Source organism: Oncorhynchus kisutch, linkage group LG4 (genome assembly GCF_002021735.2).
Source record: "Oncorhynchus kisutch isolate 150728-3 linkage group LG4, Okis_V2, whole genome shotgun sequence".
NCBI lineage: Eukaryota > Metazoa > Chordata > Actinopteri > Salmoniformes > Salmonidae > Oncorhynchus > Oncorhynchus kisutch.
Window position 1 is genome coordinate 38,708,712 of NC_034177.2, and position 17,391 is coordinate 38,726,102.

The 17,391-nt window shown below is 42.4% G+C and overlaps 2 protein-coding genes across 2 annotated transcripts; one reads left to right on the forward strand and one right to left on the reverse strand.

Annotated features, from left to right (window-relative positions):
* The first annotated feature begins 470 nt into the window (after nt 1-470).
* On the forward strand, nt 471-10,137 carry LOC109889494 (protein unc-45 homolog A). Its single transcript, XM_020480944.2, has 17 exons — nt 471-646; nt 3,490-3,682; nt 3,801-3,976; nt 4,076-4,165; nt 4,276-4,443; nt 4,545-4,713; nt 4,821-4,991; nt 5,199-5,370; nt 5,546-5,846; nt 6,006-6,100; nt 6,193-6,334; nt 6,508-6,648; nt 7,752-7,879; nt 7,978-8,044; nt 8,142-8,255; nt 8,459-8,848; nt 8,998-10,137. The coding sequence occupies exons 1-17, from the start codon at nt 623-625 to the stop codon at nt 9,271-9,273; spliced, it is 2,817 nt and encodes a 938-aa protein (XP_020336533.1). The 5' UTR covers nt 471-622; the 3' UTR covers nt 9,274-10,137.
* A 4,646-nt stretch (nt 10,138-14,783) lies between these two features.
* Nucleotides 14,784-17,334, reverse strand: LOC109889498 (calcium and integrin-binding protein 1). Its single transcript, XM_020480952.2, has 7 exons — nt 17,151-17,334; nt 16,737-16,771; nt 16,321-16,420; nt 15,676-15,829; nt 15,444-15,562; nt 15,135-15,223; nt 14,784-15,048 (listed from the first exon to the last, which is right to left on the reverse strand). Exons 1-7 carry the CDS (start codon nt 17,199-17,201, stop codon nt 15,027-15,029), a joined length of 570 nt encoding a protein of 189 aa, XP_020336541.1. The 5' UTR covers nt 17,202-17,334; the 3' UTR covers nt 14,784-15,026.
* Nucleotides 17,335-17,391: the final 57 nt, after the last annotated feature.

Genomic DNA, 17,391 nt, shown 5'->3' on the forward strand with positions numbered 1-17,391 from the left:
CATGTGAAATCCATAGATTAGGGCCTAATTTATTTATTTCAATTGACTGGTTTCCTTACATGAACTATAACTCAGTAAAATTGTTGAAATTGTTGCTTTATATTTTTGTTCAGTAGTTTTCCTGCAGGATTACGTTATCGGGCTTTGATCTGTATTTCATTTGAAAAAGACAACTACATATCCCTATATTATAGCGCTTACATTTTTTTAATGAATAGTAATGTAATAATATTTTATGAAATGTCACATCTTGAGGTTAGACCTTGTTCAGATGCTTTGCACTCACTTTATCAGTCCCTATGTAAAAACCATTGACAGTGGGACTACTGGTCCAATACATAACATACCTGCAATGAAAATGTAACCAAATAAAGCGCTTAAGAGATAAACGGTCAAGTGTGAATGCGTATAGAGATTCTCTGCCTTATTTGGTCATGGTGCATGTGTAGAGGGAGGAGCCACTCCATAATCGTCATCATCGTGCACCCACAGGAAGAAATTCATAAAGTACTGTCACAAACTAGCGCCTGTAAAAGCAGAGAAATCAATTAAATAAAGAAACACATATGCAGTGAGAAGAGTCTCATTTATCGTCAGAGTTTATCGGCCAGAGAAGGAAGTCATGAGTGTAAACGGGAAGGAAAAGGTAAGAGATCGCCAGTAGCAGAGTTTTGAGTCTATTGATCGGTGGGTTTCTTAGCTAGGTAACGTTAGCTTCCCAATAGCTGCGTTCACGTACTGTTCGGAACTAGGAAACTTGGAAATGTCAGACTTACTAATGGTTGCAGTTATACACGTCCCCGTTCCACAAATGTGTTGGTCGGGAATGTCTGAGTTTCCTAGTTCCGATTTATTTGAATGCAGCATATCTAGAGGGCTGAAAGGGTTGTCAAAATACGTTCGTTACTCAGAAAATACGTCCGGTATGTACTTCTAAAAAAAAAAGGTCTAAATAAACATTTACAAGCAACCGAAAAATGCACATTGTCGATACCTAACGAACATATACTGGGGCAACGTTAGCTTACTGTTTAGTCTGATTCAGCAGGTTGTAATACACAATTGATTTGTAATACAGATTGAAACTACACAATATCGTGTAAATATTCCTTACAAGTCAGAATGTTGAATAAAATGACATTTCAACTTACTCTACCTGTTGGCTGTGCGGCTTGTCCTTCAGCTGCTCGACATTTGAGAGGAAATATCCACAGGAAAGTATGGTTAACCCTGACATGTCAACTTCACTACCGGTGCAATCAAATGTAGGGTAAATAATACTTTCCTATGGATATTTTGTCTCGGCCATCTGAAGGACAAACATCATGGACAACCTGTAGAGTAAGTTGAAATGTAATTTTATTCAACATTCAGGTTTGTAAGAAAAATGTACACGATGTTGCAGTCATTAGTTTATCATATGTACCAATTAATTGTGTATTACAGCCTGATGAATCTGACTGTTAGCTATTTAGGTTCATCCACAGATTGAACATTTAACCACATGCTACTACTGACGATACCTATATGCATTTGGTCTTATTCTGGCAATTGTATGTTTTATCAGTATTTTTACTTACCATTATGAACAAGAGCTGGGCCATGCACCACTTGTTAGTACAGTTTCTCTACATTTGCATCTAACCATGTACAGTACCAGTCAAAAGTAGTGAAGGCATCAAAACTATGAAATAACACATGGAATCATGTAGTAACCCAAAAATATTTTGATTAAACAAATCAAAATAGATTTTATATTTGAGATTCTTCAAAGTAGCCACCCTTTGCCTTGATGACAGCTTTGCACACTCTTGACATTCTCTCAAACAGCTTCACCTGAAATGCTTTTCCAATAGTCTTGGAGTTCTGACAAATGCTGAGCACTTGGCAGTCCAACTCATCCCAAACCATCTCAATTGGATTGAGGTCGGGGGATTGTGGAAGCCAGGTCATCTGATGCTGCACTCCATCAAATCAAATTTGATTTGTCACATACACATGGTTAGCAGATGTTAATGCGGGTGTAGCGAAATGCTTGTGCTTCTAGTTCCCGATAATGCAGTAATAACCAACGAGTAACCTAACAATTCCACAACTACTACCTTATAAAGGTAGGATAAAGAATATGTACATAAAGATATATGAATGAGTGATGGTACCGAACCGCATAGGCAAGGTGGAGTAGATGGTATAGAGTACCAGTACAGTATATACATATGAGATGAGTAATGTAGGGTATATAAACATAAAGTGGCATAGTTTAAAGTGGCTAGTGATACATGTATTACATAAAGATGACAAGATGCAGTAGATGCAGCAGTTAAATGAGTTCAGTATATACATATGAGATGAGTAATGTAGGGTATGTAAACATTATATTAAGTGGCATTGTTTAAAGTGGCTAGTGATACATTTTTACATCAATTTCCATCAAATCCAATTATTAAAGTGGTTGGAGTTGAGTCAGTATGTTGGTAGCAGCCACTCAATGTTAGTGGTGGCTGTTTAACAGTCTGATGGCCTTGAGATAGAAGCTGTTTTTCAGTCTCTCGGTCCCTGCTTTGATGCACCTGTACTGACCTCGCCTTCTGGATGATAGCGGGGTGAACAGGCAGTGGCTCGGGTGGTTGTTGTCCTTGATGATCTTTATGGCCTTCCTGTGACATCGGGTGGTGTAGGTGTCCCGGTTGGTGTAGTTTCATCATACTGCCTGATGGTTTTTGCAACTGCACTTGAAGAAACTTTCAAAGTACTTAATGTTGGATTTCTGAATTGACTGACCTTCATGTCTTAAAGTAATGATGGACTGTCATTTCTCTTTGCTTATTCGAGACATAATATCGACTTGGCATTTTACCAAATAGGGATATCGTCTGTATTCCCCCCTACCTTGCCACAACACAACTGATTGGCTCAAACGCATTAAGAAGGAAATAAATAACAAAAATGAACTTTTAACAAGGCTCACTTGTTAATTGAAATGCATTCCAGATGACTACCTCATGAAGCTGGTTGAGAGAATGCCAAGCTGTGGGTACTTTGAAGAATCTCAAATATGAAATATATTTTGATTTAACACTTTTTTTTTGGTTACTACATGATTCCATGTGTGTTATTTCATATTTTTGATGTCTTTACTATTATTCTACAATGTAGAAAATGGTACAAATAAAGAAATACCCTGGAATTAGTAGGTGTGTCCAAATGTTTGACTGGTACTGTATGTAAATGTGTGGTTGAGAGTAGCATGCTGGATGGCAGTGGGTGAAGGGAGTTACTACAGGAGTTTCAGAAATTGTTAACATGAAAGAAATAAAGGACCACCTGAAGGGAGGCACTCTTTATTGAGGCAAAGTGCCTCCAGATGACACGAGATAGCTTTTCAGGGCTACAACTGGTACTGTATATCCCATATGACCATGATATTGTGGAGAGAAGTTGGATGATCATGACAGTATTGTGCCCACTATCTGTACATCTTTGATCCAGGACCCTGGTGCCCTGAAGGAAGAGGGGAATACCCTGTTCAATGCAGGGGACATGCAGGGAGCTCTGTGCTTTTACACCAAGGCTCTCAAATTGAGCCACAGCCAGGTGGAGAGTGCTGTCCTGCACCGCAACCGCTCCGCCTGCTACCTCAAGCTAGAGGACTACACCAAGGCTGAGGCGGATGCCTCCAAAGGTGGGAGAGTGCAGAACAAACATGTTGATGTTGTCATTCACCAATGAAAAAATAATATATATACTACATTTTACGAAGTAGTGTTTCTCTCTCTCTCTCTCTCTCTCTCTCTCTCCAGCTCTTGATGCTGACCCTGGTGATGTGAAAGCCAGGTTCCGGCGGGCACAGGCCCTGCAGAAGCTGGGTCGTCTGAACGAAGCGTTTCTGGACGCTCAGAGGTGTGCACAGATGGAGCCCACAAACAACACATTCAAGGAGATGCTCAGACTGCTGGGAGCACAGAGCCAGAAAAAGGTGACGAGCCAGCAGAGACTATGTAGTTCTGATGAAGTCTCTACAATGTACCCAGGAGGTCCAAGGCCATAATGAGGATTTATTTTCTCTCCCTTGTAGTCAGTTCAGATGTCCTCCACAGATGCTCGCGTTCAGCAGATGTTCTCTCTCCTCCTGGACCCCTCAGCACAGCCCTCGGACAGACAGAAGGTAAAACAATCACACCATACACACATAAACACTGACTACACAAAAGCGCACTCTGGCATGTTTTCAGCTTTGATGAACCTTACACCTTGTGATCTATTTCTCAATGGCAGGCTGCTCAGAACCTGGTGGTGCTGTCTCGTGAGGAGGCGGGAGCCGAGCAGATCTTCCGTAACGACGGGGTGAAGCTGATCCAAAGTCTGCTGGGCTCCAATCAGGAGGAGGTGGTCCTGTCTGCTCTCAGGACCCTGGTTGGCCTGTGTACTGGCCATCAGTCCAGAGTAAGTATTGGTCATATCTGTGTTTCTCCATATGAAACACTAGACATGATTTAAATAAAGAATCTAGCGACATTGCATTCAACCATGACCATATTCTCCAGACCATGGCCATAGTGAACGAGCTGGGCATGGAGCAGCTGTGTGGGGTGATGGGCTCTGGGGCGTCTGCTGTGTCCCTGGCTGCCTGTCACCTGCTGCAGGTGATGTTCGAGGCCCTGACAGAGGGCATGAACAGGGAGATCAGAGGGAAGGACGAGGCCATACTGCCTGGTGAGATGACATGTCTTCCGGTTACAGGTTGTGGCTTCTCGATAACACGGAGATAGAAAAGAAAGGTGACTGACTTAAATATACTTGTGTGTGTGTGTGCCGTACAGAGCCGTCTCGCGAGCTGCGCTCAATGCTGCGCCACCTGGTGGAGATGATGCCAGCGAGCAGTGTGTCCGGGCCGGGCCGAGACAGCGCCATCAACCTCCTGGTCAAACAGGTGCCCCGCAAGTCCCAGAGGAACCCAGACAACTCTCTCACACTGTGGGTCATAGACCAGGGTAAGAGACAGACTAACTTCCTCACACTGTATGGTAGAGACCAGGGTATGGTAGAAACAGAGCATGTTGTATTTTCCTCTTTGGTGGATGCAGCCATTCTGTCATGCAGATGAGGCTCACACAGTATTGTATAGTATTTTGAATCCGATGTACATGTAAATAAGTCAAGGTGTTAGATCAACCATATCTCTGTTCTCTCCTGTGCAGGGCTAAAGAAGATCCTAGAGGTAGCAGGAACAGTCCCTGAGATGTCTGAGGGACCTCCTCTCACAGACAACTCCCACATGAGCTGCTCTGTGCTCCTCAGCAAACTCTATGATGACCTGAAGAGTGATGCCGAGAGGGAGAACTTCAATAAACTCTGCGAGGAATATGTCCAGTGAGTGTTTGGTCCTGTCTTGATTTTCTAGTCTGTGTTGATTGTGGTTGTGCCTCCCACCAGGTTGCATAGTCATGTCTTGTTCATTATTGAATTGTGAACATCCAATCCAAACAATCTCCTTGTGTGTGTGTGAGAACTACTCTGATACCTTTACTCCTATTGTTCTGTGCAGGCATCACTTTGGCCGCCCCGGCCTGGAGAGTAAGCTGCGCGCCATTCAGACGGTGTCTGTGCTTCTGCAAGGACCCAGCGACGTGGGCAACAGGACCCTGGAGATGTCGGGTATGATGGATGCGGTCATCTCTCTGTGTGCCTCGGAGGTCGTGTGTCACCAGCAGGTGGCGGTGGAGGCTCTGATCCACGCTGCAGGCAAGGCCAAGAGGGCCTCGTTCATCACAGCCAATGGCGTGGCACTGCTCAAGGACCTCTACAAGAAGAGTGAGAACGACCAGATACGTGTTCGAGCGCTAGTGGTGAGGGTTCAGCCAATAGCTATAGAACAATACTATACAATTGTTATATTGTCTATGGTTCAGCTAAACTCCCAACACACTGGGCCAATTGTCCCATTGGAATAACAAAAAAACATTGAAATAAGTAGTGACAACTGAAAAAGTATGTGTGTTTTACAGGGTTTGTGTAAGCTGGGTTCAGCTGGGGGGACAGATTTCAGCATGAAGCAGTTTGCTGAGGGATCCACACTGAAACTGGCCAAACAGTGCAGGAAGTATGTGACCTGTGTTTTTTTCAAAGTGTGTAACTTAAAATGTAGCTTGTTATTATAGAACCAGTCAGATGATGTACCTCTTCCTGTCCCAGGTGGCTGTGTAACGAGTCTCTCCCCCCAACGTCTCGGCGGTGGGCCATTGAGGGCCTGGCCTACCTCACCTTCGACGCTGACGTAAAGGAGGACCTAGTTGAGGACAGGAATGCCCTGCAGGCAATGTTTCAGCTAGCTAAGGTAAGCTTACCCCCCCCCCCAATATCAAAGTAAAATCAGCCAATATGATTGTTACATCGTGACTTTTTATATCATGAGGCTATATGTTCCTCCCAGCCTCCCTTAGAGATGTAATGATAACTAGTTATTTTATTTGATGTGATGTCTGATGGCGGTGTATTGTGTCCCTACAGTCAGAGGATAAGACTGTACTGTTTGCAGTGGGCTCTACTCTGGTGAACTGTACTAACAGCTATGATGTGGACAAGCCTGACCCTCAGATGGTGGAGCTGGCCAAGTATGCTAAACAGCACGTACCAGAGGAACACCCCAAGGTACTGCACTGTGTGTGTCAGGGCCGTGTTACCCAAGGTACTTCTAGACATCCAAACCTCACTAATCACTGGGTCTCGACTAGAGGTGTAATGGTACACATATTAGTACCAAACCGGTCAGTACTGGGACCTCGGTTCAGTTCGCACTGTGAACCCGAATGAATACATTATAACAAATGAAAACACTAGGCCTATAGGCTATGTCTCTTGAGTAAATCTGAGCTGGAAAACATTTTAAGGATATTAAAACAGAGCCCATGTGAAAGCCGCATTTCAAACTGTCCTTTTGTGAGGTGCACCCGGGAGCTATTTCTCCGGTGGGGTCGATAAACCAGAATTGGAGGATCCTCCATCATCGTTTAAATCTCCAGTTTGTTCAAATTTTGGCTTCCCAGTAGATTACAACAACGATGGACAGAGAGTTGTGGATATAACGTGAACGGTCCTCCAACTGGTAATTACTAGTGGGAAACTCGTTTATCATCCTGAGCACCCACTTCTTCCATATGGGGACCTCTGATGTCACTAACTAAGGAAATTGTCCTATAACAGCATTTTCGGCAGTTAAATGTTACAAAATATTATTTAGAAAAAACTATCTAATGTGGTTTTGAATTAATTTTGTTTAAGCATAATAGCTGTACTTTTTAGTTCATGGTTGACGTCGCATTAGAGTTCAAATCACATGAATGACTCCAACTGGTATTTACGACTTCACAACTGGTAAATTCCCACCTCCCACATGGTTACAAACGCAGCAGCGTAAACTTTAGAGGCCCAACATAACAATCCTGTCACAACAGACCATGCCAGGAACATTATGAATGGCATTTTATTTTCCTCCTGTACTGAAACTGAATCGACCAGTGATACGTACCGAACCGTGGGTTTGGTGAACCGTTACACCCCAAGTCTCGACACGGAATATTCCTCTAATTAGGTTATTTTTATCAGCTCTTATCCCAGATTTTATTTTATTACTTAAACCTTTTAAACCAATAAGTCCCATTGAGGTCAAAGACATCCTTTATTAAGAGAGAACTGGCCAATAGAGTAACTGACCAAGATAGCGAAGAGATTGCCCCACTGACTGTCTGTTTCAGGACGCTCACTCGTTTGTGGAGAAGAGGTTGATGAAGCTGCTGGAGGCAGGTGTGGTGTCTGCTCTGGTGTGCATGGGGAAACAGGAGAGTCCCGCCCTTACTGAGACCTGCAGGGAGTGCATCGCCAGGTTTGTCTGTCTTATCTTCCCTGGCTCTAGCCTAATAATACTCTTTCCTCCCCGTTTACAATGCAGTCTTTTCCCATTGTGTGTATCTTTCTCTGCAGGGTGTTCTTGGCTCTGGTGGAGAGGCAGGAGGACAGGGGCACAGTGGTGGCACAGGGTGGAGGAAAGGTGAGACCATCCTCACGTCAGTTATGTCTAAACACACCACCTTTCTTACTTGATTTAATTGACCAGTAAAATGCATTTAATGATGCTGTCTTGCCAGGCCCTTCTCCCTCTGGTGTCTGAGAGTACTGATGTCGGGAAGACCAAGGCAGCACAGGCCCTTGCCAAGATCACCATCACATCCAACCCAGAGATAGCCTTCCCTGGGGAGAGAGTGAGATAACCGCCCTATCCTGCTCCACTGATGAGAAATAAATATGTTTGTGTGAAGATCTAGTAATAAGATATTGCTGAGCCTGTTCAGATTTTACCATTTCAATCCATAGTGGTGCTCTCATGAAAACTCCCTGATTCCTTTCTTTTGTGTGTGTGTGTGTGTGTGTGTGTGTGTGTGTGTGTGTGTGTGTGTGTGTGTAGATCTATGAGGTGGTGCGTCCCCTGGTCAGTCTGCTCACCCTGGACTGCACCCTACTGCAGAACTTTGAGTCTCTCATGGCCCTCACCAACCTGGCTGGTATCAGCGAGCGGCTCAGACAGAAGATCATCAAGGAGAAAGCTGTACCCAAGGTAGAGGGTTACATGTTTGAGGAGCACGAGCTGGTCCGCGCTGCAGCCACAGAGTGCATGTGTAACCTGGTCCTGAGCACTGAGGTGCAGCAGCTCTACGTGGCCACGGGGAATGACCGTCTGAAGCTGCTGGTGCTCTACAGTGGAGAGGAAGATGAGAGGCTGAGGAAAGCTGCAGCTGGAACCCTGGCCATGCTGACTGCAGAGCAGCCTGAGCTCTGTGCCCGCATCCCTGGAACGGTGATGCATCCTCCCTCGAGAGAGAGATATATATATATATATATATATACAGACACACACATAGGTTAAATTGAATATACTGTACCAGACAACTTTCCTTTACTATTTCTGTCCAGAGTTTGACTTTACTTCCCTCGCTCTGATTCCAGACCAGTCACTGGCTAGAGATCCTTCAGGCCCTGTTGCTTAGTGACAGCTTGGAGCTGCGTCACCGTGGAGTGGTGGTCATGCTGAATCTAATGCAGGCGGAGAAGAGCCTGGCCGAGACACTGATGGAGAGCGAGGCGCTGGAGATCCTCTCCGTCCTGGCTAAATCCACAGAGCAGAGCTCCATCTCCAGAGCAGCACAGCACTGCCTGGATAAAGCCATTGAGTACGGCATCATCAAGAAGCCAGAGGAAGGGGGAGAAGGAAATGAGCCCTGAGGACAGTATGGAAGTGTGTGTGTGTGTGATGCTACAGGAGAAAAGACCTAAGATGATTGTTCCACTGCTGTTCTGTGTGAGGTGTGTTTTGTAGAATAGGAGGCAAGCAGTTTTGGTGTTTGAGGGCAGTAGGCTGTGCTGGTTTCAGTTTGAGGGCTGATATGCTTTACAAACATTAAGGGATGTGCAACAATCTGAGAGCTGGAGTTGGTGAATGTTCATAATGAATCTTGAAGAAAAAAAAAAAACTGCACTCACCTAAATATTATGTTTAATCAAAAGAATTAGCAGCCTTTTCCTTCAAGTGTATATATATGCCTTTTGAAACTGCCACCCAATGACCTTATGTCTCTACAAACATTTGAGCACACCAATCTCTTTCAATCATAACAGATCTCCCAGTCCTGGGCTAAAGAGGACACATTATACATGCTTCAACTGATGTGCCACCTTCCACTCATGGATGATTCTGTTTGATGCTAGAGGCACAATGCATAGCCAACAAGAGTAACACAACTTAAACAACCAAATATAGTACTTCATGCATTCATCACAAGTCATTCCTTTATCTTGCTGTACTTGTCTATTGACTTTTGTATTCCAATACATGTATTTCCTTAATGTTTGCAACACAATATTTATGTTATGATTTACTTGCACCTTATATGGATCATTGTTTTTATTTGCCTTTTCTTTTTCCACTACATTTCCAATGTCTTGGTTGTTTTCAAACAACCAGCATGAATCAGAAGGCTGGCGGACAAAAACTGTTGCTATGTAAAGTCAGTGATTATTCATGAGCTAATCCATTGTATCAAATGTTTTCATCACTAAAGACTGCATCGGGACCACTGAGGTATGAGACATGTTTGCCCATTGTTTTCAAGGTCATCTACTCATGTTCACATATGCCGATTCACGGACCTTCTATATCCGGGTTTATTTTTTTTATTTATTTAACCAGGTAGGCCAGTTGAAAACAAGTTCTCATTTACAACTGCGACCTGGCCAAGATGAAGCAAAGCAGTGCGACAAAAGAGTTACACATGGGATAAACAAATGTACAGTTAATAACATAATAGAAAGATCTATGTACAGTGTGTGTGCAACTGTAGTAAGATTAGGGAGGTGTGGCAAAATAATTTAAATGTAGCATTAAACCTGGAGTGATAGATGTGCAGATAGATGATAAGTAACAACTTGGGGAATGAGGTAGTTGGGTGGGCTATTTACAGGTGCAGTGTTCGGTAAACTGCTCTGACAGCTGATGCTTAAATTTAGTGAGGGAGATGTATGTCTCCAGCTTCATTGATATTTGCAATTCGTTCGTCATTGGCATGAATTGGACCAGCATTGGACCAACATCACATGCGCACAGACCTCGTGATGTTATCCAAAAACATGGCAGATATTGGATGAATATAAAATATATTTGGTTGCGAGTGATGGAATAAAATCTGCCTCAGCAATTTTATGGGGGAATAATTCAATGGATGCTTTGTGCACAAAGGTGATGACTAAAGTGTATTGGTTTTCAAATCTGACTTCTCTATGTGGCCGTCAATGAAAATTGTATTTCTGGGCCGGGCGTTAGTTAAACTGAAGTACTGAAGCAAATGTGTAGGAGCAGTCGAAATCGTGCTTCTAGACCCGAACCCTGGCCCTGGCCCTGGCCCAGGCCCATTTTTCTAGACCAGAGAAAGAGGCCCAACAGCGGAAAATGTGTCTCCCTCCAGCAGGTGGCGTTTTTTTCAATGTTTCGAATGGAGTTCAATGAGTGTCGAATTTCGTCAACCAAAAATTATGATTTGGTACGTGAGGTTTAGTTGAACGAATATAAATTTCGTAATGCTTAAGTTATGAGTGTACTGATATAAGTAGGACATGTGATATCCCGAAAACGTTTAGAGTTCTCCAGATGGCTTTGCATATTCATGGTACGAGGCTAGTAGCATAGCATGTTTAACAAATGGGAAACAAGTATATAGAAAGAATATACAAAGGACATTTGAGCCATTACATGAATACAATAACAAAAAAAGCTGCAACGCTGTTTCTGGTTGGTCATTACGACAAAACAAATATTTAAACGTCATATAGTGGTAGGCATGATAATATTTATGAATACTTGTTAATAAGTAGGTGTGTGTGTGGCAACATCCAAACTTTTTTTTCCAACAGACATCAATAAAACCATTCCAATAAGGCATGACATAAGTATAGTATACAACATCCTGTTGAAACAAGGCTCCTATAGCTCTATTGTTGAATGGACTAAAAGAAAAACAAAACTTTCCTATTGCTGGGTCAACAGGGTTAATTGTAGGTATGTTCTGAGGGTCAGGTTCTGAGGGTTATGTCACATTCCTGAATAATAAAGTAACACCTGAGGGAATGGCATCTAAAACAATTGCGAAATATTTAGGTTTTACAGGGTCCAGAGCATCAGATACACAGGCTACATATAGAGGGGCGCTGTTTCGCTCGCTCGGATGCTTTCTCTGATGAAGAAGGCAAGATGCAACCATTTCAATTATTTTACTGGGTTACAGTTTATATAAAAGGGCTTCAGTCAGTTGAAATAAATTCATTAGGCCCTAATCTATGGATTTCACATGACTGGGAATACAGATATCAAATCAAATTTGATTTGTCACATGCGCCAAATACAAAAGATGTCGACCTTACAGTGAAATGCTTACTTACAAGCCCTTAACCAACAATGCAGTTAAGAAAAATAAGTCTTAAGTAAAAAAAAAATTGAAGAGCAGCAGTAAAATAAGTTGCGATGCTATATACAGGGGTTACCGGTACAGAGTCAATGTGCGGGTAAAACATTGGCTGATGATAAAGGCAGATTACCCACTTGCTGTCGGATCCTTACAAGGCACCCCGACCTACGTCCCTGATATCTCTTGTCTTTCTCCTGCGAATGACGGGGATGAGGGCCTTGTCAGGTGTTTTAAGTAAATTCTTTGCGTCCGACTCATGAAATATATTTTTTTATTCCAGTACGAGTTGAGTAATCACTGTCCTGATATCTAGAAACTATTTTTTTGTCATAAGAGACGGTGGCAGAAACATTATGTACAAAATAAGTTACAAATAACACAAACATACAATAGCACAACTGGCTAGGAGACCACAGATAACTTGTTTTCAAGGTAGGGGTGTGGATCAGAAAACCAGTCAGTATCTAGTGTGACCACCATTTCCCTAATGCAGCATTACACAACATCTCCTTCGCATAGAGTTGATCTGGCTGTTGATGTTGGCCTGTGGAATGTTGTCCTACTCTTCTTCTATGGCTGTGCGAAGTTGCTGGATATTGGTGGGAACTGTAACACACTGTTGTACACATCCATCCAGAGCATTCCAAACATGCTCAGTGGTTGACATGTCTAGTAAGCATGCAGGCCATGGAAGAACTGGAACATTTTCAGCTCCCAGGAATTGTGTACAGATCCTTGCGACATGGGGCTGTGCATTATCATGCTGAAACATGATGGCGGCAGATGAATGGCATGACAATGGGCCTCAGGATCTCATCACGGTATCTCTGTGTATTTAAATTGCCATCGATAAAATGCTATTCTGTTCATTGTATGTAACTTATGCCTGCCCATACCATAACCCCACCATGGGGCACTCTGTCCACAATGTTGACATCAGCAAACCGCTCGCTCACATATCTGCCCGGGACAGTTGAAAACGGGATTCATCCATGAAGAGCACACTTCTCCAAAGTGCCAGTGGCCATCAAAGGTGAGCATTTGCCCACTGAAGTCGTTTGACAGCGAACTGCAGTCAGGTCAAGACCCTGGTGAGGATGATGAGCAAGCAGATGAGCTTCCCTGAGACGGTTTCTGACAGTTTGCACAGAAATTATTTGATTGTGCAAACCCACAATTATCAGCTTTCCGGGTGGCTGGTCTCAAGACAGTCCCACAGGTGAAGTAGCTGGATGTGGAGGTCCTGGGCTGCTGTGGTCACACGTGGTCTGCAGTTGTGAGGCCGGTTGGAAGTATTGCCAAATTATCTAAAATGATGTTGAGGCAGATTACGGTAGAGAAATTAACATTAAATTATCTAGCAACAGCTCTAGTGGACATTCCTGCAGTCAGCATGCCAAATGTATGATCCCTCAACTTGTGACAAAACTGCACAAGTGGCCTTTTATTCTCTCCAGTACAAGGTGCACCTGTGTAATAATCATTCTGTTTAAATCAGCTTCTTGATATGCCACACCTGCCAGGTGGAAGAATTATCTTGACAAATGAGAAATGCTCACTTACAGTGATGTAAACAAATTTGTGCCCACAATGAGAGAAATACACTTTTTGTGCCTATGGAACATTTATAGGGTCTTATTTCAGCTCATGAATCATGGGCCAAACATTTTGCAGGTTGTGTTTATATTTTTGTTCAGTGTAGAACATATATTATGTATGTTGTCTACCTGGACTGCTGTATGCTGTTTAGGTGGTGACAGCACATGTGAAGATCAAGAGGTGATCAGCAACGAGGTGTTCATCCACCAGGGTCACTCATTTATGTGAGGTCAGCAAGATCAGCTGTGGGTCCCACCACACTGCGGCAGTCACAAGTAAGAGCCCTTCACATAAGTGTCCTCAAACTGCTCATTTAGAAATATAACATATTATATTCAAATTTATTTTTCTGGTACAGGTGATCGCTACACTTGCGGCTGGGGTAAGCTTAAAAAATATTAATGATTAGAAAATGTCACCTGTTCTTGGTGGCTTCGAGTAGGCCTAAGCATTGCATAAAGTCATTATGAATTCCAAAGCGCAATACATATCCAGTAATGGAAAGACATGGCCTTTTCTCATAACCACGGCTACAAGCTCTACTTTTTCAGCTGAATATGGCCAGCTGGGACAGGGGACTGTGAGCAGCTCAGACGAGCCAAGATGAGTAGAGTTCTTCAAGAACCAGGGGCTGCGTGTGGTGGATGTAGTGTATGGGCCATGGAACACTTTTGTTTCTGCTATCAAAGAGGACCCCTCTCCATCCTGACACATATCCTTTATAACTAAGGACTACATGGAATGGAAAAACTGTCTGTAGCAGTTGAGCACTAAGGACAGTGCATATTTTGATTGACTAGATCAGGGCTTTTTACAACCCTGTTCCTGGAGCGACCGTCCTGCAGCTTTTCAGTCCAACCCTAATCTATCGCACTGGATTCTAATAATTAGCTGGTTGATAAACTGAATCACGTTAGTTACAGTATAACTAGGGTTGGAGTGAACATACAAGAGGGTAGCTCTCCAGGAACAGGGTTGGAGAGCCCTGGACTAGATATTCATGGTTATTTAAAATATTCATGGTTATTTTGATGACCAATTTACCCCTTTTACCAAAGAGCACCTTCTATCTACCAAAATGTACTATTGTGTACCTTAGTAGCACTTCCCTTCCTCCTCTTTCTACTATTCATGGTTATTTGTTCAGACAAATTAAAAATTTAAAAATGACAAAATGAGTGACTAAGACTTGATTACTTTTATTCTAGATATTTAGATTGAAAAAACAGTTAGAGGGCTCTTATCGCATATACATTATGTAAAAATACATTATCAAACATAATAGAAAATATTAATCTACAAAGAATTGAAGGCAAAATCAAAAAATATATATTATTACAATGGAGAAAGAAAACGGTCTTCTGAGTATTAATAGGACAGAGAATCCAAGGCATCCATATCCTGGCATCTTATTTGTCGACTTCACAGAACAATCTTAAAAGAACTAGAGAACAACACAGAGCATTAGAGGGAGGTTCATAGGTGCAATGAAGAGATTATGAAGAGTATTCTAATCAGATTTGTACTGACCTGACAAAATCTGGTGACCTTGAGATGACGTGTTGGAACTCTGACAGATTCACAGTTCCATCTTTGTCTATATCAGACTCTTCAAGAATCTGCAATATTGTAAATAAGTATTTGTTTTAGCCTTGGAGACTGCAAACGGAGACCTGAAAGGTAGACTCAGTGAGAGGACCATAGATCATACTCAGCAATGCAATTTCCTGCGTTGAGACAGTATTCAAATCTGCCACAGCTTCCCAGTTTATGGTCTCCCCTGAGGCAGTGCCACATTGGAAAGAACCAGGCAATAGTGGCCTTAATCTGTTAACTCACATTGCTGATGAGCTGCCTCATCTCTTCAGTGGTAAGCCTTGTGTCATCCGTCTCACCAGTCAGACAGTTCACCAGCTTCTCCAGGTCCCCACCATCCAGAGTGCCATCATCATCAAAGTCTGAACAGACAAAACAATACCAATACAACATTTTCACCAGCCCCCCAAACTGCCAGACAACAATGAATACACTACATACATATACAGGCCTAAGAAAGTCTCAATTGTATTACCAAAAATGCGGAATGCGTAGTGGGACTTGATTTCCAGTGTAGCTGAATCACTGAAGGCACTCAAGAGATCAAGGAAGTCCTCAAAGGTGAGACTTCCATCTTTCATATCAGATGTTGAGAATACGTGACAGATCCTTTTTCTGAAAGGGTTGGACTAAAGGGTGGAGACAGAACATAAACATTAAGTCCAATGCTGACATTTTTCTCTGTCAAATCACTTCTGGGTAAACAATAAGTTTTAAATTCAAATGGCCAAAAATATTTTCTTAGCAAAAAGAAATCTCTCAAGCAAGAATTTTGCTAGGACTGTCAGGGTGGTCTGAGTGGGGAGGGTAAAACGACTAACTAATTTACTGCTTGGTGAGGTTACCATGGAAAGGCCAACACTCCATCCCACCAAAACAGGCTGACATTTCAGGCAGTCTTTTCAAACAGCTTTTACACTAAAAAGGCATTATCACTATCACAATATTATTCCAACCTCAGTATGGAAATATATATAAAACACAGGAAAACCACATTGTTCCTTGAGAAGGGCCAGTGCAGTCAAAAGTAAATCAAACATTTGTTACAATGTTTTTTAACTAAAAATAATTTGCTCGCTGTATTAGTAATTTAGTATAATTTTAATTGCAATCTTGTCACCTTGAGTTCTGGCAGTGAAAGGACTTTCTCCATGGGCACTCGCGGGGTGGGGATGTTTCTGTCCTCTTTGGAGAGGAGTTCACTGAATCTCTTGTGTGCCCTAAAAAAAACATGCATCACAACCTCCACTCTGCCTGTATGGATGTTGATTGCTCAACAAGTCTCTTTCGCAATAGATTTACAATGACAAACCTTTCCAACCTAGTTCAAACAGTTACAGTAAATTCATCTTGCCTGTCAAACTTCCTTGTAAATTAGACTTTAGTACTTTGCGTAAGTAAGGATTAAAGTTATGTTGACAAGGAAGTTTGTCACTGGCAAGATGGAGCCTATATATTTACTATATGATCAAAAAGGATATTGACAACAATAGCATCTGCGAATTGAAATAATGGGGAAAAGCACTAGTTACTTACAGAATAATTTCTTGCTTTGTAAGAAACGTCAGCTCCTGGAGGGGAAGAGTTGGTGCATTATTTTCAAATACACCACACATTCCAAATTGATATAATTATGCCTCAACTTCTTGCTTTTATCAGTGTCGTGTCACTTGCAATGCGCTCAAGAAGTTGTCCTACCAACGTCATCAAAAACTGACAATACACTTGAGAATTAATTTAAGGCAATTAATTCAAGCCGAACAGCGACTCTTTATGAGGGCATAAACGATATAACTAACTAGCTGGCTAAAAACAACTTGGTTAGTTTTTAGATATCGCGTTAACTAGCTTGCTAAGTAAGCTATTTGTTAACCTAACCACGTTACCAGAAAGTACAATGACCAACTTGTTGTGTAACGTTACATTGGCTAGATAGCTGTCTTATTTCACCTGATATTCTGAGAGCAGATCCTTCCTTAATTGACTTGCTGTTGTTCCCATGTTTTTGTTTTTTTCTTCTGTTTGTTATTAGCTAGCCAACTTCAGAGAAAGAAGACTTTCTGCTTTGATAACTTTCCGAAGCAGCTAGCCACTTCCCTTTTCTGAATCGACGAAATATACCATAGTAACAAGATTTGCATATAGCACGCCAACACACCGCCAGATGGCGATCACGTGCCTCAATACAAAT